At 45.4% G+C, this 25,277-nt stretch overlaps 1 protein-coding gene across 1 annotated transcript in view; it reads right to left on the reverse strand.

Annotated features, from left to right (window-relative positions):
- Positions 1 to 24,499, reverse strand: part of LOC115641023 (zinc finger protein 664-like) — a 42,340-nt gene extending 17,841 nt beyond the window's left edge. The window contains exons 1-7 of the mRNA XM_030544127.1: positions 24,296 to 24,499; positions 21,118 to 21,133; positions 15,605 to 15,672; positions 14,932 to 15,020; positions 5,822 to 5,948; positions 4,517 to 4,633; positions 3,320 to 4,097 (exon numbers count right to left, since the gene is read on the reverse strand). Of these exons, the coding sequence (XP_030399987.1) occupies positions 3,320 to 4,097; positions 4,517 to 4,633; positions 5,822 to 5,948; positions 14,932 to 15,020; positions 15,605 to 15,672; positions 21,118 to 21,133; positions 24,296 to 24,353 (1,253 nt within the window). The 5' untranslated portion in view covers positions 24,354 to 24,499. The remainder of the gene's footprint in view (positions 1 to 3,319; positions 4,098 to 4,516; positions 4,634 to 5,821; positions 5,949 to 14,931; positions 15,021 to 15,604; positions 15,673 to 21,117; positions 21,134 to 24,295) is intronic.
- Between the last annotated feature and the right edge of the window lie 778 nt (positions 24,500 to 25,277).

The following is a 25,277-nucleotide window of genomic DNA, read 5'->3' on the forward strand; positions in this document are numbered from 1 at the left end:
CACACATGCAATTAAAAACCCACCCTCTGCCATCCCCCCCAAACACCCACCCAGCCAGCTCCCCTACCCAGCCCACAAGCAGGACTGATATAGGGGTCCTATAGAGCAGCAGTTCTCAACAGGGGTCTGAGGGCCCCTGGGGGGCCAGAAGTAGATTTCAGAGGGTCTGCCAAGCAGGCCAGTGTTAGACTCGCTGGGCCCCAGGGCAGAAAGCTAAAGCCCTGCCGCCCCAAGCCCCGTCATCTGGGGCTGAAGGTGAAGCCTAATTAGCTTAGCTTCCTGGGGGCCCCTGTAGCATGGGGCCATGCAGAACTTCCCTGCTTGCTACCCCCTAATGCTGGCCCTGGCTTTTATATGCAGAAAAAGTTGTTGTGGCACGAGGGGGGCCTGCAGTTTTCATAGCATATTCAGGGGGGCTCAGAAAGAAAAAGGGTGAGAACCCCTGCTATAGAAGGTGGAAAACGTCTCACCGTTCCTAGGGTCACCCCCGACTGTGAGGAGCCCATGGAAATGGAATTCCGAAATGAAGTAAAAAACAACATTTGATCTTTGTTGCCATGGAGACTATAACTGGGACAATACTTGTGCTGTTGATCAGCTTCACCCCCCACCTTACACCTTTTGACACCACAGACGCTACGAACAAGAGCGTGGTCAGTTGCTGAAGTTCTGGGAAATCTCTGAGCCAAGGGGAAGAGACAGAGGACATGCTCAGTGACTTTGTGCCTACATTCCAGCACAGACAGAAGACTGAAAAGTGGAGGGATAGTTGTCTTCACCATGGTATCGAGGACTGGAAGAGGTACAGGAACCTGCTGAGAGAAAACACTGACAAAGACAACCTGCCCATGCAGGCACAGATGCTGGAGATGACGAAGTGGCAGATAGCTCTGCTGGAGAACAGTGGGGCTAAAGTTCACAGCCACCACCCCAACCTAGCCATGTGCTGTGGCCCCTTGAAAATTCAGCAGTGGGAACACTCCTTTGCTTCTCCACCTACACAGGACAGGACTTTCCTTTGCCATCTCACACCACGAGACATGTAAAATGGTCCCCCCCATCTCCAAACATATTTATGACCCCATCAGCACAAAGTTGTGCACTCAGCACGTCTGCCACAGTTTTACTGTTTCATAGTTTGCGCCAGGCTGTTTTCAACAAAGGTTTTTATTTACAGCTATTTGTTATTTATTTACAACTGAAAAGTTTCATAAAATCCTTGCACAAAGCACAATAAAAAGCCCACACAAAGCACAATAAAATCCTACATAAAGCAAAATTAAAATCCTACTACAAAGTTACATATATTTTTCCCCACTACCCCTTTGCCTGAAAGGAGGAGAACAACACATCCCTGACCATGTGTCCCTGACCAGTTGTGACATTTAGCAGAGGCAGACTCTCTGGCTATTCATAACGTGTACAGAGTGTCTTCACTTCCACCTCTCGCCAACATCAGATATTGTGGAAAACGCAGCAAGCACCACAAGCACAAGAGGCAGATATTGCTCAGCAGCCTCCAGCCTTGTCACAAGGCACCTCCAGCTTCCCTTCAGTTTTCTAGATGCCCACTCCCCTGTCATTCTGCAGCTACTCAGGGTGTAAGTTAAAGAGCTCCTTTCTTCTCTCCAAGTGTTCAGGAAAAGGATTGATCAGCCTGGGAAGCAGAGGGCAAGCTGGGTCTCCCAGAGTGACAGGAGGAATCACATGATGAATGTCCTAGCAGCACATGGCACCAATTCTGGCCTCATTGCTGAAAAGAAGGCCTGAGTGTCGAACAACACTGGTATTGTGGAACTTTCCCGACCATCCCACATTAATAATGGTTGACCTTTCCCACAGTGAACAACCAGGCCTTTCAGCACCGTGCCCAAATTTCCTTTCCTGTTGACGAACTCAGATCTGGTACAGGGACACAAACAATAGGCATATGGGTACCATTAGTGGCCCCTAAAAAATTCAGGAGCCCCAGCCTTTCAAATTATTTAGTAACTTCCTGTGTACTACCAAGCTTTAGGACCTGGCTAGCAGCACTTTCTGAATAGTAGCACATGGAAATGCCGTCATTGGAGGTTTCTAAGAGCAGGTTAGTTAGATAAACACCTTTCAGGAATGAGCTAGATAATACTTGCCATGAGTGCGGTGGACTGGACTAGACGACCTCTTGAGGTCCCTTCCAGTCCTACAATTCTGATTCTATGACAGCCCCAGCAGTTGATTTACAACACCAAACTGGGTAGCTGTTGCCCAGAAGCCATTGGGAGAGTAGCAAGCTTCCAGACAGTGAAGACCACAACACTTTATGCTGAAGGGAACTCTCCAATTGGTGACACGCCATTTCTGCTCATGGGCCAGCTCTGCACAGTATTCTAGGTATGGGGCCTTTGTCATTCTGAAGTTCTGCCACCATTGCTAGTCATCCTTGGTCTGCATGACTATCCTGTCCCACAAGTCACTGCTTGCTGGTCAAGTGCGGAAGAAAAAGTCCACTGGAGAAATGTTCCAGAAAACGGTCTTGCAGAAGTAACTGCTTGCTTTTGTCCTCCTCCTCTTTTATTTGCGTCACCCATATTGGTGCAGCAACACCATGGCTGTCTCTCAAGGCATCCAAAGGCACCCACCCAGCTGCTTGACTGCCAATACCTGTGCATCAGCCTGTTCATGTTAATGATTGTCAGGGTCACATGTTTCCTTCATGCTGCCTGCCAGAGGCTTGAAAATGGTGCTGGCTCACAAAAGCCAGATGAATGATCGGACGACACGAGAGTAATCCTGAAATGTGTTAGTTTGACCCCAAGTTCCAGAATTTCAGTGGCTTTGGGTCGTTATCCCACAATGCACCAGGAGAAAGTCCCAGAATACATAGAGCCAAGCGGCAGAACATAGTAGCATGGTACATCTGCCCAGAATGCAGCGCCGTGTGGATTCAATTATTCAAAAGGGGAGGTTCTTAAACCGGCATAACAAAGCAGTGTGGTAGTACTGCTTTCAGAATAATTATTCTGGATTAGAGTGAACAAACATAATCCAAAATATATTTCAGGTGTCGACAAGTTCTTTGCTAGCCTTAGTCAGGGCAATTATTCAGTTCTCCTCCTAATGCTTAATAAGGGGTGAGCTTTCTGTGCAGCTTTTCCCACACTCTGGGTTTTTACAAGGCATTTCTCTCTTGTGGATTCTCTGATGAGAATTAAGATGTGAACGGCTGCTAAAGGTCTTCCCACAGTCAGGGCACTTATAGGGTCTTTCTCCTGTGTGGATTCTCTGGTGTATAATAAGGGCTGATTTTACACGACACCTTTGCCTACAGTAAGGACATTTATACGGTTTTTCTCCTGTGTGGGTTCTCTGATGCGTTATCAGGTGTGAAGAGCAAGTGAAGCCTTTTCCACAGACAGGGCATCGATAGGGTCTCTCTCCCGTGTGGATTCTCTGATGTACAATAAGGGCTGAGCTGTCACTGGATTTTTTCCCACAGTCTGGGCAGCTAAATGGCTTCTCTCCCGTATGGAGTCTCTGATGTCTAATAAGATCTGAGCTCTGATTGAAGCTTCTTCCGCAGTCGGGGCATTTATAGGGTTTTTCTCCTGTGTGGATTCTCTGGTGTTTAATAAAGGTGGAATTTGCAGTGAAGCTTTTCCCGCATTCCTGGCATTTATAAGGTCGCTCTCCAGTGTGGATTCTTAGATGTGTGACCAGGTTTGGGCTCTGGTTGAAGCTCTTCCCACACTGGGGGCATTTATAGGGCTTTTCTCCTGTGTGGATTCTTTGATGTATAAGAAGGTGTGAATGACTACTGAAGCTTTTCCCACACTCACTGCATGTGCTTGGTCTCTCTCCCAGGTGGATCCTCTGGACTCTGGTTTTCTTGAGGTGCTTCAGACCTCTCCCACAATTAGTGGATTTATCCACTTTCTTCACTGGCTGGTTTCCCAACAGCCTCTCTGTGCTACACTGACTCTCACAGGTTTTACCTTGCCCAACACTCCAACAGATGTTTCCTTTGGATCTTCTTAATAGTGTCCCATGCTGTTCCACTTGCTCAAGACCTCCCAGCTGAGGATTTACCTCTTCATGCTCAATCTTGATCCCATCAGCTGTTAGGATAAAGAGAAAATCCAGAGATGAATCATTCTCTGTGCTGAGAAGTAAAGAAAACTCAGAATGGAGAAATGCAAAGGTGGGGGCGGGAATAAACCAAATTAATTGTTGGGTAAATGGAAAAATTCAGGAGTTGAATTTCCCCAAGTCCTTTCTCAGAGTTGAGAGAAAGGAGGGAACCAACTGAGCCACCACATCCCACCTGAACATGCAGAGGAAAGGGTGATCAGCAGGGAGGAAGTTAATATCAGGTGTAAGTCAGGGTGCATGGGAAGTCATGAATGACATATTTTGTGGATATGACACCTACTGGAGACAATCCAGAATGAGGAGCATACATGAGGACTTCGTGAGAATCCCAGCTGTTCCTTCATTCAGCAATGTTTTCTGAGTTGGTTTTAACTAACACCATTACCTGCATGGCTATATCTCAGGATTCCCCTTTCCTCTGAGCCCTGGAGATCCGTAAGCCATGGCTCTTCTCCCCTTTCTAGCTGGGAGATCACTTCAGGTTTGGGAATCGGAAATCCTGCTTAAGGGGAAAGTCAAACAGATGAGAAGTCCTATGGCTTGTGTTAAACTGGAGGCCAGACTATGCAAGTACAGTGTCCCTTCCAGTATTATCCTCTACAATTCTATGAGATCAAGGTGAATAACATGTGTGGAGAATGGTTCCACATAAAAAGTTTAATAATTTTGACCCAGTCACTGTTTGTGCTGGTGGAACATGCATGGGAACATAGTCACAGAGATCCTTTGGGAGTCACATGTATGTGTGTGGGGTGAGAGGGCTATTGTACCTTTAGGACTTCCAGACACTGGGGAATTGGATTGCTAAGACATAGCCTTGATGCTAAGTCCTTTGCTTGCTTCTACATCTCCAGAGACCTCTCTCTGGATACAGCCAGTGCCAAGAAGGGAAGGGAAACAGAGAGTCTGTATGCACATGGGGGTGTGACTGCATGTAACCCACACACCTTCTGGGTATGGTGTTCTGTCCCCTCTAGTGGCACCGTGACCTCTTAGAGAGATTAATGAGTTTGTTACAGCCTTAGCTAAGAGCCATGTGGCTATTAGCTCATGTGGTAGAAGCTCACACATTTAGCTTCAGAGGTTCCCAGGTTTGATCCCGCCTGCTAACAACTGGGATCTGTCGGTGTTACATATGGACAGGCAAATTCCGCCTTTCTGCCGTTTGAAAGCTCTGGGGTTGGAGGAATAAGCATCTTCAATATGTATTTGGAGCCCCTAACCCCCAGTGGGGAGGTGCGGAGGAAGCCAGTCTCTCTCACTCAATTCTGGGCACAACCCCTCAGAGCTGACAAAGGGGAAACAGACCCATACCAGCCAAGTGAGAGAGATTCAGCCAGCAATGGAGACTTGCAAAATGGGCTGAGACTTGGTTGCTTTGGGTAAATTTAAAAGGGCCAGCCTCAAGAAAGCATGCTGGGAAAAAATAAAAGTTTCTCAAACGAGGGTGTAATTCTGCGCTGGGGCAAGTTAGTAGGAAGCAGACAGTCACCAAAGAAGTTGCCCTGGTAAGAGTTCCTCTGTGCTGTACCTGGCACTGCTATCAGATAGGCAGGCTGGGAGGGGGTGTAGCCTGATCCCCTTTAAATCTAAGGGATCAGGAAAGAACCTTGAGCAGAAGCCAACCAGGGACTTCAGAGATACCCTCCATCCCCCAGCTTCTTCTTCCCAAGGGGACAGGAATTCTTACCCAGCAAGGTTACATTCTCATAATTCTCCTGCATGACGTCCCTGTAGAGGGCTCTCTGACCCGGGTCCAGCAGAGCCCACTCCTCCTCAGTGAAATACACAGCCACCTCCTCAAAGGTCACTGGCTCCTGAAAATAACAATTGTCCCCCATTCAGTAACTGCTGCCCCAGCCCCAATCCCACTAGAGACGGGGAAGGAGGGCCAAAATAAGTAAAAGTTCTGGGAGAAGCACAGTAAAACAATCTAATCGCATGCAGAGCAACCCGGAAGTTTCCTGGCGTGAGGAGAAAGAGAGTCCTTGTCACTCCTAGCCCAGGGGGAGAGGGTCATTCGCATTTATCACACACCTACTGATAAAGATGGAGCCCCACAGCAGGGTCCAGGGATAGAGCCCTAGTAGGAACCCAAACACCTCCCCTAGTCCCAGCAGTGGGATGTGAGGAGACAGGGGGAGGATTAGGAACTAAGGATGTAAGCCATACTTACAGGATGGGGGACTCTGCCCTGGGAAACAGTGACTCTGAAACAAAGATTTCGGGGTCACGATGGATAATCAGCTGAACACAAACTCCATATGCGATGCTGTGGCCAAAAGAGCTAATGTGATCCTTGGATGCATAAACAGAGGAATCTCGAGTAGGATCAGAGAGGTTATTTTACCTCTGTATTTGGCACTAGTGCACCACTACTAGAATCCTGTGTCCAGTTCTGATGTCCACAATTCAAAGAAGCTGATAAATTGGAGGAGGTTCAGAAAAGAGCCATAAGAATGATTGAAGAATTAGAAAACCTGCTTTAAAGTGAAAGACTCAAGGAGCTCAATCTATTTAGCTTAACAAAGAGAAGGTTAAGAGGTGACTTGATTATGGTCTATAAATACCTACATGGGGAACAGAAATGTGATAATCGGATCTTCATTCTGGCAGACAAAGGTATAACATGATCCAATGGCTGGAAGCTGGAACTAAACAAATTTAGACTGGAAATATGGCATACATTTTTAACAGTCAGAGTAAATAACCATTGGAATTATTTACAGAGGGTCATGGTGGATTCCCTATCACTGGCAATTTTAAAATCAAGATTGGATGTTTTTTCTAAAAGATCGTCTCTAGGAATTATTTTGGGGAAATTTGGCCTGTGTTATACAGGAGGTCAGAGTGGATGATTACAATAGTTTCTTCTGGCTCTGGAATCTATGAATTCTGACTAACAGGGGGAAATTGGTTGCAAATCTGAAGTTTTGAAGGCAATTTGTGGGAAAGTGATCATGAAATGGTAGATTTCAGGATTCTAAGGACAATAGACTTCAAACTAGCCGACTTTAACAATTTCAGAGAATAGGTAGGTAAGGTCCTCTGGGAAAAAAATATAATGGAAAAAGGAGTTCAGGAGAGCTGGCAGTCTCTCAAAGAGACAGTATCTAAGGCACAACAGCAAACTATTCCTATGTGAAGGAAAGATAGGAAGAACAGTAAGAGGCCAATATAGTTCCATTAGGAACTCTTTAATGACCTGAAAATCAAAAAGGAATCCGACAAAAAGTGGAACCATCGAGAAATGGCTAAGGATGAGTACAAAATAGCACAACCATGAAGGGACAAAAATCAGACAGACTAAGGCACAAAATGAATGACACTAAGCAAAGGTCATGAAAAACAATTAAGAAAAGGTTCTATAAGTACATCAGGAACAAGAGAAAAATAAAGGAAAGTGTAGGTCCTCTGCTTAGCTGGGAAGGAGAGCTAGTAACAGATGACACCAAGAAGGCTGATGCATTTAAGGCATATTTTGTTTCAGTCTTCACTAAAAAGGTTAATTGTGACCAGATACTAACACAATTAATATTAACAGCAAGGGGGAAGGAATGTTAGCCAAAATATGGGAAGAACAGGTTAAAAAAGATTTAGATAAACTAGATGTGTTCAAGTTGGTAAGGCCTGATAAAATTAATTGTAGTACAGTAGCTGAAGCAATTTCTGAACCATTAATGATTATCTTCAAGCACTGATGGAGGACAGATAAGGTCCCAGAGGACTGGAGAAAGGTAAACATTGTACCTATCTTTAAAAAGGGGGAAAACCTGGGCCTGGAAAATTATTGACCAGTCATCCTAACTTCAATGCCTGGAAAGATACTGGAATAAATAATTAAACAATTAATTTGTAAGCACCAAGAATATAATAGGGTTATAAGCCAACATGGATTTGTCAAGAACAAATCATGCCAAACCAACCTAAATTTCTTCTTTGACAGGGATATTGGCCTAGCTGATACGGGGAAAGCTGTAAACATGATATATCTAGATTTTAATAAGGCTTTTGACACAGTCCCACATGACATTGTCATAAGCAGATTAGGGAAATGTGGTCTAGGGAGGTTGTGGAATCCCCATCATTGGAGGTTTTGAAGAACAGGTTGGACAAACACCTGTCAGGGATAATCTAGGTCTGGGGTAGGCCACCCATGGCACACGTGCCGAAGGCGGCACACAAGCTGATTTTCAGTGGCACTCACACTGCCTGGGTCCTGACCACCAGTCCAGGGGGCTCTGCATTTTAATTTAATTTTAAATGAAGCTTCTTAAACATTTTAAAAACCTTATTTACTTTAAATACAACAATAGTTTAGTTATATATTATAGACTTATAAAAAAAGACCTTCTAAAAACATTAAAATGTATTACTGGCACGCGAAACCTTAAATTAGAGTGAATAAATGAAGACTCGGCACAGCACTTCTGAAAGGTTGCAGACCCCTGGTCTAGGCTGACTTGGTCCTGCCTCAGTGCAGGAAGCTGGACTAAATGACTTGTCACGGTCCCTTCCAGCCTGACATTTCTGTGATCCTATGATCTCTCCTGGGGTGGCAGGTGTGGGTGTCCCTTTCACATTCCTCACTCACTCACGCCCGTCACCCCAATCGGGGTATGGGCCGCCAACCACAGATGTCCAGAGCCCTCTATCCTGAGCCATTCGCTCTAGCTGGTTCCAGGTATAGCCCATTTTTTTGCTACCAGCCTGCAGGTCGCGTCGCCAGGTGTTTCTTGGACGGCCTCTTTTCCACTTGCCTTGGGGGTTCCACCGCAGTGCCTGTCTGGTGATGTTAGTTGGCTGCTTACGTAGTGTATGTCCTATCCAACCCCACCTTCTCCTTCTGATTTCTTCCTCTGCTGGGAGTTGACAGGTCCTCTCCAAGAGGTGGATGTTACTGATGGTGTCTGGCCAGTGGATCTGGAGAATCCTTCTGAGGCAACTATTAATGAAGGTCTGGATCTTCCTGATGGTTGTTTTGGTTGTCCTCCAGGTTTCAGCTCCATACAGTAGGACTGATTTCACATTGGAGTTGAACAGTCGAATTTTTATTGCCAAAGACAGCTCTCTGGAGCTCCAGATGTTCTTGAGCTGTAAGAAGGCTGCTCTTGCCTTACCAATCCTTATTTTGATGTCTGCGTCTGTGCCACCCTGCTGGTCGATGACGCTACCTAGGTAGGTGAAGGACTGCACTTCTTCCAGGGGGCTTCCATTCAGTGTGACTGGGTCATTGCTGATGGAGTTAATCCTAAGGATCTTGGTCTTGTCCTTGTGAATGTTGAGGCCAACCTGTGATGACGTGGCTGCCACTACGTTGGTCTTCTCTTGCATCTGCTGTTTACTGTGCGAAAGGAGCAAAAGGTCATCAGCAAAGTCCAGGTCATCAAGCTGGGTCCACAACGTCCACTGGATTCCGTTCCTACTCTCCTAAGTGGATGTCTTCATAATTCAATCGATGACGAGGAGAAAGAGAAGTGGTGACAACAAGCATCCTTGCCTGACTCCAGTTTGCACCTGGAAGCTGTTAGTAAGCTGCCCTCCATGGATCACTCTACAGTGTATACCGTCATATGAGTTCTTGATCAGGTTGACCACCTTTGCTGGGATGCCGTAGTGCCGAAGGAGCTTCCAGAGGGTCTCTCGATCCACGCTATCGAACGCTTTCTCATAATCAACAAAGTTGATGTACAACGAGGAGTTCCACTCCATAGACTGCTCGATTATGATGCGAAGCGTTGCTATCTGGTCCGTGCATGATCTATTCTGCTGAAAACCTGCCTGTTCATCTCGTAGCTGTGGATCAACGGCATCCTTCATTCTCTCTAAGAGGACTCGGTTGAAGACCTTCCCTGGCACCGACAGGAGTGTGATTCCTCTATAATTGGCACAGTTGCTAAGATCTCCTTTCTTGGGGATTTTGATGAGATATCCCTCTTTCCAGTCTACCGGAATCACTTCTCCTTCCCATATCTTCTCAAAAAGGGGGTACAGCATTTCCACTGAAGCATCCAGGTCTGCTTTCAGGGCCTCTGCTGGGATGTCATCAGGTCCAGCCGCCTTCCTATTCTTCATCATGGTGACGGCTTTTCTGATTTCATCTCTGGTTGGTTTATCGCAATTAATTGGGAGGTCCTCGTTGGCTGGGTTGATATCTGATGGATTTGGTGGTGCTGGTCTGTTCAGGAGTTCCTCAAAATGCTCCGCCCATTTGTTCATCTGTTGTTCTATTCCTGTTATAGACTTTCCCTGCTTGTCTTTAACGGGACGTTCTGGCTTGCTGAACTTTCCAGACAGTCGCTTGGTAGTATCATACAGCTGTTTCATATTACCGCTGTATGCTGCCTGCTCTGCTTCTGCTGCCAGTTCATCCACATATTCTCTCTTGTCCTTCCTGATATTCCTCTTCACTGCTCTATGGGCTTCAGCATACTCTTTTTGAGCTTTGGCCTTTGCTGTTCTAGTCCTGCTGTTATTGACTGCTGCCTTCTTCTTCTTTCTGTTTTCTATCTTGATCAAGGTCTCTGCTGTGATCCACTCTTTCTGCTGGTGTTTCTTAATTCCAAGCACTTCCTGGCATACTGACCTAAGTGTCTCTCTCACTTTCTGCCATCTGTTTAGTACACTGTCTTCCTCTTCCTCAGACCGATCCTGTAATACTGAAAACTTATTTTTTCAGCCTCAGTCCAAAATCTTCCTTGGTCTTATGGTCCTTCAGAAGGCTGACGTTGTACTTCACTCTTCTGTCTGACGCGTCTATCCAGTTCTTTTTCAGCTTCAGCTTCAATCTGGCCACCACTAAGTGATGGTCGGACGCCGCGTCTGCTCCTCTTCTAACTCTAACGTCCTGCAAGGATCTTCTGAACTTCTTGCTAATGCAGACATGATCAATCTGATTTTCTGTCATGCCTGCTGGTGATACCCAGGTACTCTTGTGGATCCGCTTGGGAGGAAAGATGCTACCTCCTATGACCAGGTTGTTAAGTGCACACAGATCCACAATCTCTCTCCATTCTCACTCATCTCTCCCAGAGCGTGGGTCCCCATGACTTGTTCGTATCCTGTGTTGTCAGGTCCAATTTTCGCATTAAAGTCTCCCATAAGGATGATGATGTCTTTGTCTGGGAGAATCTCTAATATTTTCTGGAGTCTGTTGTAAAAATAATCTTTGTCCTCCTCTTCACTGTCATTAGTTGGAGCGTAGCACTGAACAACATTCATCTTAATCCTCTTCATTTTAGTTCTGAAGGATAAGTGGGGAACAAGACCTGGGAGATGGGTTGGAAACAGGAGGGAGCACGGGCTATAATGGCAGAGAGGAAGGAGGGTCAGGGCGAAGCTGGGAGGCAAGATCAAACCAGTATCTTAGATGCCTTTATACAAATGCAAGAAGTATGGGTAATAAGCAGGAAGAACTGGAAGTGCTAATAAATAAATACAACTATGACATTATTGGCATTACTGAAACTTGGTGGGATAATACACACGACTGGAATGTTGGTGTGGATGGGTATAGTTTGCTCAGGAAGGATAGACAGGGGAAAAAGGGAGGAGGTGTTGCCTTATATATTAAAAATGTACACAGTTGGACTGAGGTGGAGATGGACATAGGAGACGGAAGGGTGGAGAGTCTCTGGGTTAGGCTAAAAGGGGTAAAAAACACAGGTGATGTCATGCTGGGAGTCTACTACAGGCCATCTAATCAGGCGGAAGAGGTGGATGAGGCTTTTTTCAAACAACTAACAAAATCATCCAAAGCCCAAGATTTGGTGGTGATGGGGGACTTCAACTATCCAGATATATGTTGGGAAAATAACACCGTGGGGCACAGACTATCCAATAAGTTCCTGGACTGCATTGCAGACAACTTTTTATTTCAGAAAGTTGAAAAAGCTACTAGGGGGGAAGCTGTTCTAGACTTGATTTTAATCAATAGGGAGGAACTTGTTGAGAATTTAAAAGTAGAAGGAAGCTTGGGTGAAAGTGATCATGAAATCCTAGAATTTGCAATTCTAAGGAAGGGTAGAAAGGAGTACAGCAGAATAGAGACAATGGATTTCAGGAAGGCGGATTTTGGTAAGCTCAGAGAGCTGATAGGCAAGGTCCCATGGGAATTAAGACTGAGGGGAAAAACAACTGAGGAAAGTTGGCAGTTTTTCAAAGGGACGCTATTAAGGGCCCAAAAGCAAGTTATTCCGATGGTTAGGAAAGATAGAAAATGTGGCAAAAGACCACCTTGGCTTACCCTTGAGATCTTGCGTGACCTACAAAATAAAAAGGCGGCATATAAAAAATGGAAACTAGGTCAGATCACGAAGGATGAATATAGGCAAATAACACAGGAATGCAGAGGCAAGATTAGAAAAGCAAAGGCACAAAATGAACTCAAATTAGCTATAGGAATAAAGGGAAACAAGAAGACTTTTTATCAATACATTAGAAGCAAGAGGAAGACTAAGGACAGGGTAGGCCCACTGCTCAATGAGGAGGGGGTAACAGTAACGGGAGACTTGGAAATGGCAGAGATGCTTAATGACTTCTTTGTTTCGGTCTTCACTGAGAAGTCTGAAGGAATGTCTAGTATAGTGAATGCTTACGGGAAGAGGGTAGGTTTAGAGGATAAAATTAAAAAAAGAGCAAGTAAAAAATCACTTAGAAAAGTTAGATGCCTGCAAGTCACCAGGGCCTGATGAAATGCATCCTAGAATACTCAAGGAGTTAATAGAGGAGGTATCTGAGCCTCTAGCTATTATCTTTGGGAAATCATGGGAGATGGGGGAGATTCCAGAAGACTGGAAGGGGGCAAATATAGTGCCCATCTATAAAAAGGGAAATAAAAACAACCCAGGAAACTACAGACCAGTTAGTTTAACTTCTGTGCCAGGGAAGATAATGGAGCAGGTAATCAAAGAAATCATCTGCAAACACTTGGAAGGTGGTAAGGTGATAGGGAATAGCCAGCATGGATTTGTAAAGAACAAATCATGTCAAACTAACCTGATAGCGTTCTTTGATAGGATAACGAGCCTTGTGGATAAGGGAGAAGCGGTGGATGTGATATACTTAGACTTTAGTAAGGCATTTGATACAGTTTCGCATGATATTCTTATAGATAAGCTAGGAAAGTACAATTTAGATGGGGCTACTATAAGGTGGGTGCATAACTGGCTGGATAACCGTACTCAGAGAGTAGTTGTTAATGGCTCCCAATCCTGCTGGAAAGGTATAACAAGTGGGGTTCCGCAGGGGTCTGTTTTGGGACCGGTTCTGTTCAATATCTTCATCAACTGTTTAGATGTTGGCATAGAAAGTACACTTATTAAGTTTGCGGACGATACCAAACTGGGAGGGATTGCAACTGCTCTGGAGGACAGGGTCAAAATTCAAAATGATCTGGACAAATTGGAGAAATGGTCTGAGGTAAACAGGATGAAGTTCAATAAAGATAAATGCAAAGTGCTCCACTTAGGAAGGAACAATCAGTTTCACACATACAGAATGGGAAGAGACTGTCTAGGAAGGAGTATGGCAGAAGGAGATCTAGGGGTCATAGTAGACCACAAGCTTAATATGAGTGAACAGTGTGATACTGTTGCAAAAAAAGCAAACATGATTCTGGGATGCATTAACAGGTGTGTTGTAAACAAGACATGAGAAGTCATTCTTCCGCTTTACTCTGCGCTGGTTAGGCCTCAACTGGAGTATTGTGTCCAGTTCTGGGCACTGCATTTCAAGAAAGATGTGGAGAAATTGGAGAGGGTCCAGAGAAGAGCAACAAGAATGATTAAAGGTCTTGAGAACATGACCTATGAAGGAAGGCTGAAGGAATTGGGTTTGTTTAGTTTGGAAAAGAGAAGACTGAGAGGGGACCTGATAGCAGTTTTCAGGTATCTAAAAGGGTGTCATCAGGAGGAGGGAGAAAACTTGTTCACCTTAGCCTCCAATGATAGAACAAGAAGCAATGGGCTTAAACTGCAGCAAGGGAGATTTAGGTTGGACATTAGGAAAAAGTTCCTAACTGTCAGGGTAGTTAAACACTGGAATAGATTGCCTAGGGAAGTTGTGGAATCTCCATCGCTGGAGATATTTAAGAGTAGGTTAGATAAATGTCTATTAGGGATGGTCTAGACAGTATTTGGTCCTGCCATGAGGGCAGGGGACTGGACTCGATGACCTCTCGAGGTCCCTTCCAGTCCTAGAGTCTATGAGTCTATGCTGTGATGATCCTGGGACCATATGCCTCCCAACCAATCAATGCTCTCTGTGCCTGCTTGGACAACACGAAGCCTACTCCCTGTGTGTGGGGTGCGTCGCTCTCTTCATGTCCTGAATACAGCAACAGCTCTCCTGTCAACAGTCGTTTCTGTCCCGCTTGCGTCCATCTTGTCTCGCTAATGCCTAATAGGGTCAGGTTGTTGCTCCTCATCTCTGCTGCAACCTGCGCCGTCTTTCCTGACTCGTACATGGTCCTCACATTCCATGTGCCTATGGTAATCCTCCTGGTTGCAAGAAGGGTAATCGGCTTAGTGGCTTCCTCACGGCTTTTACCACCCAGCGTCATGCATCTTCGAGTTGAAGACCGTTCTTTTTCCAGGGTAAAAGTCTCTGTTGTCTCTATTGTTGGCGTTTCTGTAGCAGGTTGATTTTTTACAAGGTGGAGTTGCTAGCCCCACGCCCAACCCTCCTCCTTTATCCTGACTTGGGACAGGCAGATGGCCCCAAAGGACCTCTCTGGTGGAGTTACATTCCTCACTCTTGTGTATTTACTGCCTTCACCTCCTTCCCAGCACATACTCCTACCTGAGCCGCTGCTACTGCAGTCATTTCCCTTTCCCGTCCCCCAAGAGGATGAGACGATCCGGAGTGAAACACGGACATTATTCTGCAGCCTGTCAGGGCGAGAGGGAGGTTTCAGAAGGGACTCTAGTCCATTTCACTCCCCTAGTCTCCACAGGGTCTCTCCCTGCAGACAGAGATTCTAGACTGTGATTCAGGAAAAACCCTGGGTCACTTTACTACTGCACACACCTGGACCCTCTCACCAGGACTAAACCCCCCGAGATATTTTTAAACCAACCCCCCTCCCTCCCCAGGAACAGAATCTCTGAAGCAAATGCTAGTAAAGAGCAGAATCAAAGAGGGATCTCCCGACCTTGTCCTTGAGGGGATTTTAAATCAATATGCAATAATTTGAGAGAAAAGTGCAAAATCTGAGATTTTATATAAATATTTGCTCAATAAACAGCAAGTGCTTATTCCCAATTGACACAGGCAGCAGGGAGCCCTGGCTCCCACCACTTTACTAGAGGCTGAGGGGAGGAGGATGGAGACGGAAGTGATGGTTGCAGGGGGCAGCAGTGGGGCAGAGGCAGGTGACTAACTGGCAGCTCGAAGTTGAGGGGAGGTAAGTTGGGCTGGCAGGAGCTGAGAGAGGGAAAACTGGGGCTGGACAATCTCAGTTGAGGGCACTTACCCCCACTTGCCCCTCCAATCTGGGTTACTGACTCAGGGCAAGTTTCCCTCAAAAATGAAGAGAAGGTGCTGAAGCCAAAAAAAGATTTTTAAATCAGTGTTCCATAAATGGAGAAAAAGAACAGCAAAATTTGAATGGATTTTATGTCAACATTCAATCATTAGAGAGAAAATGACAAAATTTGATGAGATTTGATATTCATGTTTAACAGTTAAGGAGCAATGAGAGGTGTTAGAATGATATTCAATAATTAGATGAGAGAGTGGGGAAGTTTGAGAGATTTTATATCAGTATTTGATAATAGGTGATGGGTCAAAATCGGAGTGCATTTTATATCAATATTCAAAACTTGGAGAGAAAGGTGCAAAATCTGAAGAGATTTAATATGAATATCAGGTAGTTAGAGAGACAAGGCAAAATCAGAGGGGTGTTAAATCATTAATAGCAAACTAGTAAATCAGGCATAATTTTAGAGGATAATATGTTAATATTTGATCACTCGGGAGAAAATTGGCTAAAATCTAAACATTCAATAATATGAGGAAAAAAGTAGCAGCAATCTCCAATTGTGTGAGAGAAAAGGAGAAAAATCGGAGGGGATTTTATATGAATATTCAATAAATAAAGAGAACGGCCACCACGTTGCCACAGTCAAACACATCCCAGTGCTCTCCCAAACTCCAACCACTTGCCACATACTGACACCCCCCATCCCACCTGGGGAATGACTCAGAGCAACAGTTTTCCTTCAAATTAAAATCAGGGGAATTTGCTGCATTTCAAAAAGGAAAGACACCCCCCCAAATCTGAGTGAGGGGGTTATATCAGGATTTGAGAAGTAGAGGAGAAATAGCAAAATTGGAGGGGATTTGACATTAATCTTCATAATGAGAGAGGAAAAAAAGGCAAAACCTGGGGGATTTCATGCAATTTTTTTTTTTTTTTTTTTTGGTAATCAGAGAAAGAAAAAGGGGAAAACTGAATTGTTTTTTTCTATCAATATTCAACAATTATCTGAATAATGGCAAAATCTAGAGGCAATTTTATATCAATATTTGATCATTAGAGATTAAAAAGAGCAAAATGAGGAGCATTTGTGTCCCTACTGAATAATTAAGAGAGGGGAAGAGAGAAATCTGCGGAGATTTCTCACCCATATTTGATAGTGAGAGAGGGACAAAATCTGAGGGGATTTTATATGAGTCAATAAGTAGTTAGAAAGTGCTGGTTCTCCTCACCTCCTGCACCCTTCTGCCATTCACATGGACAGCCAGGAGTCCTGGATGATGATGCTTTCACAGGAGAAGCAGGCATAAAGGGTGGGAGAATGGAGCTGGAAGGCCCCAGGCAACTGGGAGCAGGGAAGGAACCAGAAGGTGGCGTTGCAGTGGGAGGTGGAGGTAGCAGGGTAGGAGCACTTGGTGTGTTAATAATATTCAATACGTTTGTGAAAATAGAGAAAAATCTATTTTTATATCTTTTTATATCTGTGCAGTAGAACTTAAGAGTCTATCAACCCCCGTCTTAAGAACGTCCAGTTACATGAAATCATTTTTCTGATAGAAAATAAATGTATATAATGAAAGTGATATTAATGAAGAACACGTTGACATCGCTTCCCATTCTGATGCTTTGTAAATTGCTTAGCAGTGGTTTGAAGGACAAGAACAATGCAATGTAATGTTAAGACATTCGCTTCTATGAACTCCTCAATAAAAATTACTTCGTGAAATAGGAGTTCTATTCTATTTAATAATTAGTTGGAAGTTTAACCCCAGTCGGCCGGGGTCCAGCCAACTGCCTCATAAGCAGCTGGGTGGTGCCACTCCCCCATGTTCTACAGCGCCCTCATCCCCACAGGATCCCAGCACTGTCTATCCAGATCCCAGACTCACAACTTGCATTTGTTAGGAGTGATTTTCTCTTTGTCCCCAGTGAGAAGATTGTGGGGGGGGGGGAAGGGGGGCGGAGGTTAAATTTAATAAAAGTAGCAAAGAATCCTGTGGCACCTTATAGACTAACAGACGTTTTGGAGCATGAGCTTTCATGGGTGAATACCCACTTCGTAATGCATCCAACGAAGTGGGTATTCACCCATGAAAGCTCATGCTCCAAAACGTCTGTTAGTCTATAAAGTGCCACAGGATTCTTCGCTGCTTTTACAGATCCAGACTAACACGGCTACCCCTCTGTTAAATTTAGTGTTTTATTTATTTATTTGGGCCTGGATCCACCCAAGTCTCAATTTTAGGTACCACTGCAATCCACGAAACCTCTTCTCAGCTGCTGCCACATCCTGTGGGTGCCTAAACTCACTCTCAACCTAAGATTTTGCAGTAAAAAGTCCCCTAGGCACCTACCGTATGTTTCTGTCTCTGAACATATGCACTGCTGCCTCATTCTAGGTGTCTAGACCCTTATCTCCCACCCTGAGTGATCCATGAATTGAGGAAAAAGAGACTTTTGGCTGCCTAAGTCATAAGCAAGTCCTGCATGCAGAGGTCGCCTATATCTACATGAAAGAGCTCAGTAGGGACAAGGATGGACACTCTCACTTATAATATTTAGCCTGCTGGTGAGAGTACTCATCTGGGATGTGGGAGACCAGCAGTTCAAGCCTCCTGTCTGCCTGATGAAAAGGGGGTTGAACAAGGGTCTTCTATGTCCCTGGAGAGTGTCCTAATTTCTGATTCTCACACTCTTTCTCTGGGCCAATTAATATTAATTATTTAATTAAAGTGGAACAACTTCATTAGGAGAGTTGGAGGGGGGGCCCACATCAAAATGTCCCCTAGCCCAGTCATTACAGCACTCTACGTAGGGGTAGCAGACTTGAACCTGGGACTCCCAAGTACTCCCAGTGGGCTAAAGATTGCTAGGGATGTCTACACTATCTGCCGGATCAGCGGATAGTGATTGATCTATCGGGGATCAATTTATTGTGTATAGTGTAGACACGATAAATTGATCCCTGATCACTCTGCCATCGACTCCTGTACTCCACCGTGGTGAGATGCAGAAATGGAGTAGACGAGGGAGCAGCAGCAGTTGACCCTGTTCCATGAGGACACAAGGTAAGTCGACCTAAGATACGTCGACTTCAGCTATGCTATTCTCGTAGGTGAAGTTGCGTATCTTAGGTCGATCCCCCCAGTGTACACCAGGCCTAAGAGAGGCAATCCTCCTTTCCTGGCTGCTCTGGGTGGTGTTTGTTTGCCTCTGCGCACACTACCAGATCTGGTCTCTGCAAACGGAGAAGCCCTGATTTCTCCCTAGTTTGTGGATCACAAGCAGGTTGGCGCCTCCATGCAGCTGGGACTTAGGTGCTGAACCCCAAGCGAGGTGTGGTGTTTAGGACACATCCCTCTCATCAGCTTCTCCCATGGGCTAACTTAGGTGGCTCCAGTCTGGCTTTTGTGGAGCCCATTCTAAGCACCTATCGCTCCCCGTTCATTGGATAGAGAGCCCAGGGGACAAACGCAGGCTTTGGTCATCACAGTGTTGTTACCTAAGCCCTTTTGTGGATCTAGGCCTCGGATGCCAGCTGCAGTTTGTGGGCTGGTTACTGAAAGCAGGTCTAAGAAGCCTGCCGGCACTGGGAATGCAGATGGGGGACGTTTGTGATGGTTTTGAGCTCCTATGGGAGTTTGTCCCATGGCTGGAGAAAAGCCATCTCCTGCACAGAAGAGCTTTCCCTCTGCCACAGATAGCTCCTTTTGCCTGAGGAGTCGAGTTGTTGCCGATGGTCATTATCCCAGAGTGTCAGGCAATCTTTAGGATTCCTGGTTCTAGATTGAGTGCCTTGACGATAAAGGGCAGACTATGAATAGGGGGAGGCTCCTGGCTTTTATGTTCATTAAATTATGGGCAAGACAGCAAATATGTCAATTGTAAAAGCTGCAAAGAATCCTGTGGCACCTTATAGACTAACAGACATTTTGGAGCATGAGCTTCCGTGGGTGAATATCCACTTCGTCAAATGCATGTAGTGGAAATTTCCAGGGGCAGGTATATATATGCAGGCAAGCTAGAGATAATGAGGTTAGTTCAATCAGGGAGGATGAGGCCCTGTTCTAGCAGTTGAGGTGTGAAAACCAAGGGAGGAGTCCATTTGGTATGATGTCCACGTTTGGTATTCACCCACGAAAGCTCATGCTCCAAAACATCTGTTAGTCTATAAGGTGCCACAGGACTCTTTGCTGCTTTTACAGACCCAGACTAACACAGCTACCCCTCTGATACTTGACACCATGCAAGGCACTGCATTTAGCTGTATGGAGTGGAAATCCATCAACCTCATGAAGAAACTTGCACAAGTACAGACAGATATCATCTTCCTTTCCAAATGCAAACGGATGGACATCATACCAAATGGACTCCTCCCTTGGTTTTCACATCACAACTGCTAGAACAGGGCCTCATCCTCCCTGACTGAACTAACCTCATTATCTCTAGCTTGCCTGCATATATATACCTGCCCCTGGAAATTTCCACTACATGCATTTGACGAAGTGGGTATTCACTCATGAAAGCTCATGCTCCAAAACATCTGTTAGTCTATAAGGTGCCACAGGATTCTTTGCTGCTTTTACAGATCCAGACTAACACGGCTACCCCTCTGATACATGTCAATTGTAATGTACGTCAATGGGAAAACAGTTTCCTGCTGAAACAAGAATAAGTGGCTGTAGATAAAAAGAGTAGAACCTCCTCTCCCATCTGAGATTTTATATTGAGAATTATTAGTGAGAAAATAGAGCAAAATCTGAGAAGGATAATTGGCCAAGCAAAACCAGGCCCCCACTCTGATGGTATTTCTCTGTTTGGATGTAATAATAGCTTTTGAACACTGCAACTGATCAATTCCAAAATGTCAGGAAATATTCCAGCCATCAGTGGTTAGGATATGGATCATGATGAAAATCAGAAAATAGAAAGGGGGAAAGAGGAGACACATAATTGGAGCCCATGGCATCTGGTTAGCACACACATCACCTTTAACCAGGACTGTAATTGTCTATAAATCATTGTCACCTTCCACTAAAACAACAGCTCCAACTCAGCTCTGCCCTTTGCCCAAATAGAGTTTAAAATGTTGCAGGGAGTCCTTGAAATAGAGGTGGACAGGGAAGTGGAACTGAGGTATGCAAGGAGCTCTAGATATGTGCAATCAGTTCCAATGACAGAAGCAAGATAGCATGTGTCCCCTTTTTTAAACTGAATTCATTTTTTTAGCACCCATCATTGCAGTATCTTGGGCTTGTATTTTCAGAGGTGCTGAGCAGCAATGTGAGTTGTGGAGCTCAGCACCTCTGAAAAATCAGGCCCCCTGTGACTTGATTGAAAAGGGAAGTGATTTTTATTCGGACAGTTTGAACAGTTTTGCATTAGTTTATTTCTGTAATATTTAGCCCCAAACACCTTGAGGAAAAAATCTGTTTGTCTGAAAGCTCCCACTACCCTTGGGAATCATTCAAACAGCCCCCACCGATAACAGGAGAAACAAGACTTACCTGCCATTATATGTCTCTGGAGGAAAACAAACAAACAGAATTATTGTTTTCATTTTTAAATAAAGATCCTCCTCCTCGCCCACAACTGACCATTTATCTACCAGAGGGTTACACTTTTTGATGCTTCTTAAACCAAGTTCATTGCACACCAGCATTTCCTTGCTTTTATCCATTCTCTCCCACAACTGCCCTGCGTTCTACACTCCCATCCCCTTCTACTTCAGCGACCCCCTAGAACCCCAGTGCCAGGGGTTCTGTGTGTCACAGAGAGGACAATGGGGACATTGCAGGGACTTCTTGTGTCCCCAGTTTCACTCTTTTGGTTTTCCAGATTTCACCCAAATCAATAGGATTCTGTCCTTTGAGTCCTAGAACATTCTCTGAAATCCTGGAATTGATCAGATGTGGCATTCAAAAGTTAACGTGTTACAGACAGACTGAAAAATGATATCGAGCTGAATGCAGGACCTCACATGCTCAGCCAAAAATCCTGGGCAAGAATCAGGTGTAATTTGCCATATTCTTGAATGTTATAAACTTCCTAATGCTCCAATCCTCCACACAGTCTTTTAGGCTTACGACTCTTTTGTAATACTAAAAAAAGAAGAAGAAAATCCCATCCAGATCTTTTTTAATGTACACAAGGAAGCAAAAATCAAGAGAAAACCAATTTTATTTTGTTTTCTTTTGTTTTATAAAGTCATTCTTAAAAACCCTGGGTGCATCCTCTCACCAGCTCATCTAAGTTGCAGTTGAGCAGCTATCAGGGTTAGGTTGAAGGCAGCAGGATCTGGCCAAAGATCTCTTTCCCACAACAGTCTAATCACACCTTTCTGCTACTAATTTATTTTAGTAATGAACAACATGCTGATGGGAACATAACGTGCTAACACTGGGGACTGAAATGTAGCCCTTTGGGGATGAAATTTGGCAGCTCTTTTCTCCCTGGCAAAGCATCCTTATTTGTAGAGCTGTGGTGAAGTCCTGGGAGTGTCAAACGGAGATTTATTACTGGAAATTACAGGCTTTTTTTGAAACACAATATATTCCCTGAAGAGTTGGCTGTTCAGAATCCCCTCACTCTGCCTTTGGCCATTGGAAAGGAATAGCCAATCTCCTCCGATTAGCGAAACCATTAAGGGCCTGATCCTTCCAAGAAAACCATATGCATCATTTTAGAAGATGTCACATGATTTGCAGGAAGGAACCCTCAGTCCAAGCCAGGTTACACATGATGTGTTGGATGGAGCAAACATATCCCACTCAGCACTTTAGCACTGGGGAGGTTTACTGGCTTCTGTGGAATGGGAATGAACCCCATGGTTATTTCTCAGGGGCTTGATAATGTGGAGAGATTTTTAAAACTATGAATAATCCCTCTCCTCTCTTCTCTGTGTCACCCACTCTTCTCTCCCTGTTACTTTCCTATATGTGCAGAGATGGTTAAAATCTGACACTTTTCTTGTTGTCCCCCCCATTCCATCCCTCCTTTTTTCTATCCATCTCTGTCTGATTTTTCACCCCTTTCCTTCCTGACATCCTTGCCTGCCACCCAAAGACACAAAACAGAATCCTCCAGGGGAGTCCATTCATGATCCCACTGTAGCCCCTCTGAACCACTGTGCTCCCCTTTCCACCCCTGGTTTTGCTCCTGGAGCAGACCCCAGGCAGAGGAGCGCAGTGTCTTCATTGTTAAGGCCGGTGAGCTCCCACCCTGAGCTGCATTAACAAACAGGGCTCAAGCATGGGTGCTAGCGCTAGGAGTGCGGCCGCACACCCGTCTTGAAGTGGTGTCCATCACATGCAGGGTTCACAGTTTGGTTCAATAGTTCTCAGCACCCCTACTACACAAATCGTACCAGCATCCTTGGCAGGGTTGTCATTTCCTAGACACTACTGTGCTAATAAGCGATGGTCACATAAACACTACCCTATACCGGAAACTCACTGACCACTATACTTACCTACCTGCCTCCAGCTTCCATCCAGGACACACCACACGATCCATTGTCTGCAGCCAAGCTCTAAAATACAACCGTATTTGCTCCAATCCCTCAGACTGATAAACACCTACAAAATCTCTATCAAGCATTTTTAAAACTACAATACCCACCTGCTGAAGTGAAAAAACAGATTGACAGAGCCAGAAGAGTACCCAGAAGCCACCTACTACAGGACAGGCCCAACAAAGAAAATAACAGAACGCCACCAGCTATCACCTACAGCCCCCAACTAAAACCTCTCCAGCGCATCATCAAAGATCTACAACCTATTCTTAAAGATGATCCCTCACTCTCACAGATCCTGGGAGACAGGCCAGTCCTCGCTTATAGACAGCTTCCCAATCTGAAGCAAATACTCACCAGCAACCGCACACCATACAACATAAACACTAACCCAGGAACCTATCCTTGCAACAAAGCCCGTTGCCAACTCTGTCCATATATCTATTCAGGGGACATGATCATAGGACCTAATCACATCAGCCACGCCATCAGGGGCTCGTTCACCTTCACATCTACCAACGTGATATATGTCATCATGTGACAGCAATGCCCCTCTGCCATGTACATTGGCCAAACCGGACAATCTCTACGCAAAAGAATAAATGGACACAAATCTGACATCAGGAATCATAACATTCAAAAACCAGTGGGAGAACACTTCAACCTCTCTAACCACTCAGCGACAGACTTGAAAGTGGTAATTTTGCAACAAAAAAACTTCAAAAACAGACTCCAAAGAGAGGCTGCTGAACTCGAATTAATATGCAAATTAGATACAATTAACTCAGGCCTAAACAGAGACTGGGAATGGTTGGGTCATTACACTAATTGAATCTATTTCCCTATGTTATGATCTTCTCACACCTTCTATGGGTCATCTTAACTAGCACTTCAAAAGTTTTTTTTCTTCTGCTGATGATAGCTCATCTCAATTGATTAGACTCTTCCTGTTGGTATGCATACTTCCATCTTTTCATGTTCTCTGTATGTATAAATATCTCCTGTCTGTATGTTCCATTCTGTGCATCTGAAGAAGTGAGCTGTAGCTCATGAAAGCTCATGCTGAAATAAATTTATTAGTCTCTAAGGTGCCACAAGTACTCCTATTCTCTTTGTGCAGAGTCATTTTCCTGCCCAGTCCCCTCCCCTTCCCCCAGTTCTCTCCCAGTCACCTGGCATCTCCCCTGCAGGGGCTGGTGTCGGCAGGCGCAGCAAAAGCAGCAGAAACATCTTGCAACAAACTGCAGGGCCTTTGATTGCTGCTGCTGCTCTGTCGTCTTCCTGTGCTCTTAGATACCAACCCGGGCTGCAGCACGTCCCAGGCAGGGACTGGAGTTATCTTTTCCACAGCTGCGGAAAAACTCAGGCATGCTGGTCTCCCCCCCTTCCCCCGCCACACACACAGCCCTCCCCTTCTTCTCCCACTGACCAGCCCTACTTTCCTTCTACCTCCCTGCCCACGATCAGGGGCTCTTGTCTGGGGAGGAGTTTCCTAGCCAGAGCTGAGTTCACCGAGTGTCACAAACACCCATGAGCGGCCCCACAGCTCTAGCAGATTTGTTCTCCTCTTGTCCGGTGTAACGACAGAAAGAGTGACCGCTCCAGATTCCCGACTTTGGCTGCACCGAGCATGCGCAGATGAATTGAGCATGCGCAGTAACCTTTGCGGTCGCCGCTGCCCTCTCTCTGCCCTCACTTCTGCTTACAGTTTGCTGCCTCCTCTTTGGGGGGGTTTAAAAGCACCAAGGGGGGCAAATCGCAGCGGGGGGGCTGCCAGGGTCTGAGCAGGAGGCAAAAATTTACTGGCCAGGGGGGGATCAAACTGCTGTAAGTAGCGGCGGGAGGGGGCTGAAGGGGGAAAATCGGGTGGTAGCCGGGGTTAAGCCCGGTGGGGGGAGACGCTGCCAGACCCTGTGCGGGGACAAACCCCCCGTTTAAGGAGGGGAAGAGGGGGGAACAGCGACCCCTGGGGATGAGCCATTCGCTGTGCTCGGAAATCTGGGGGTGTCGGGGGTTGTGGGGGGGGGCAGAGGCTGTTTTCGTTCTGCTCCCAGGACGCTGCATGTCAGCCCCGGAGCAGGGGGCGGGTTCCTGGGGCTGGGTCTTAAAGGCACAGACCTGCCAATTCCTATATTGTCAAAGCTTAGACACCGC

This window comes from Gopherus evgoodei, unplaced genomic scaffold (assembly GCF_007399415.2).
Source record: "Gopherus evgoodei ecotype Sinaloan lineage unplaced genomic scaffold, rGopEvg1_v1.p scaffold_33_arrow_ctg1, whole genome shotgun sequence".
NCBI classification, from domain to species: Eukaryota; Metazoa; Chordata; order Testudines; family Testudinidae; genus Gopherus; species Gopherus evgoodei.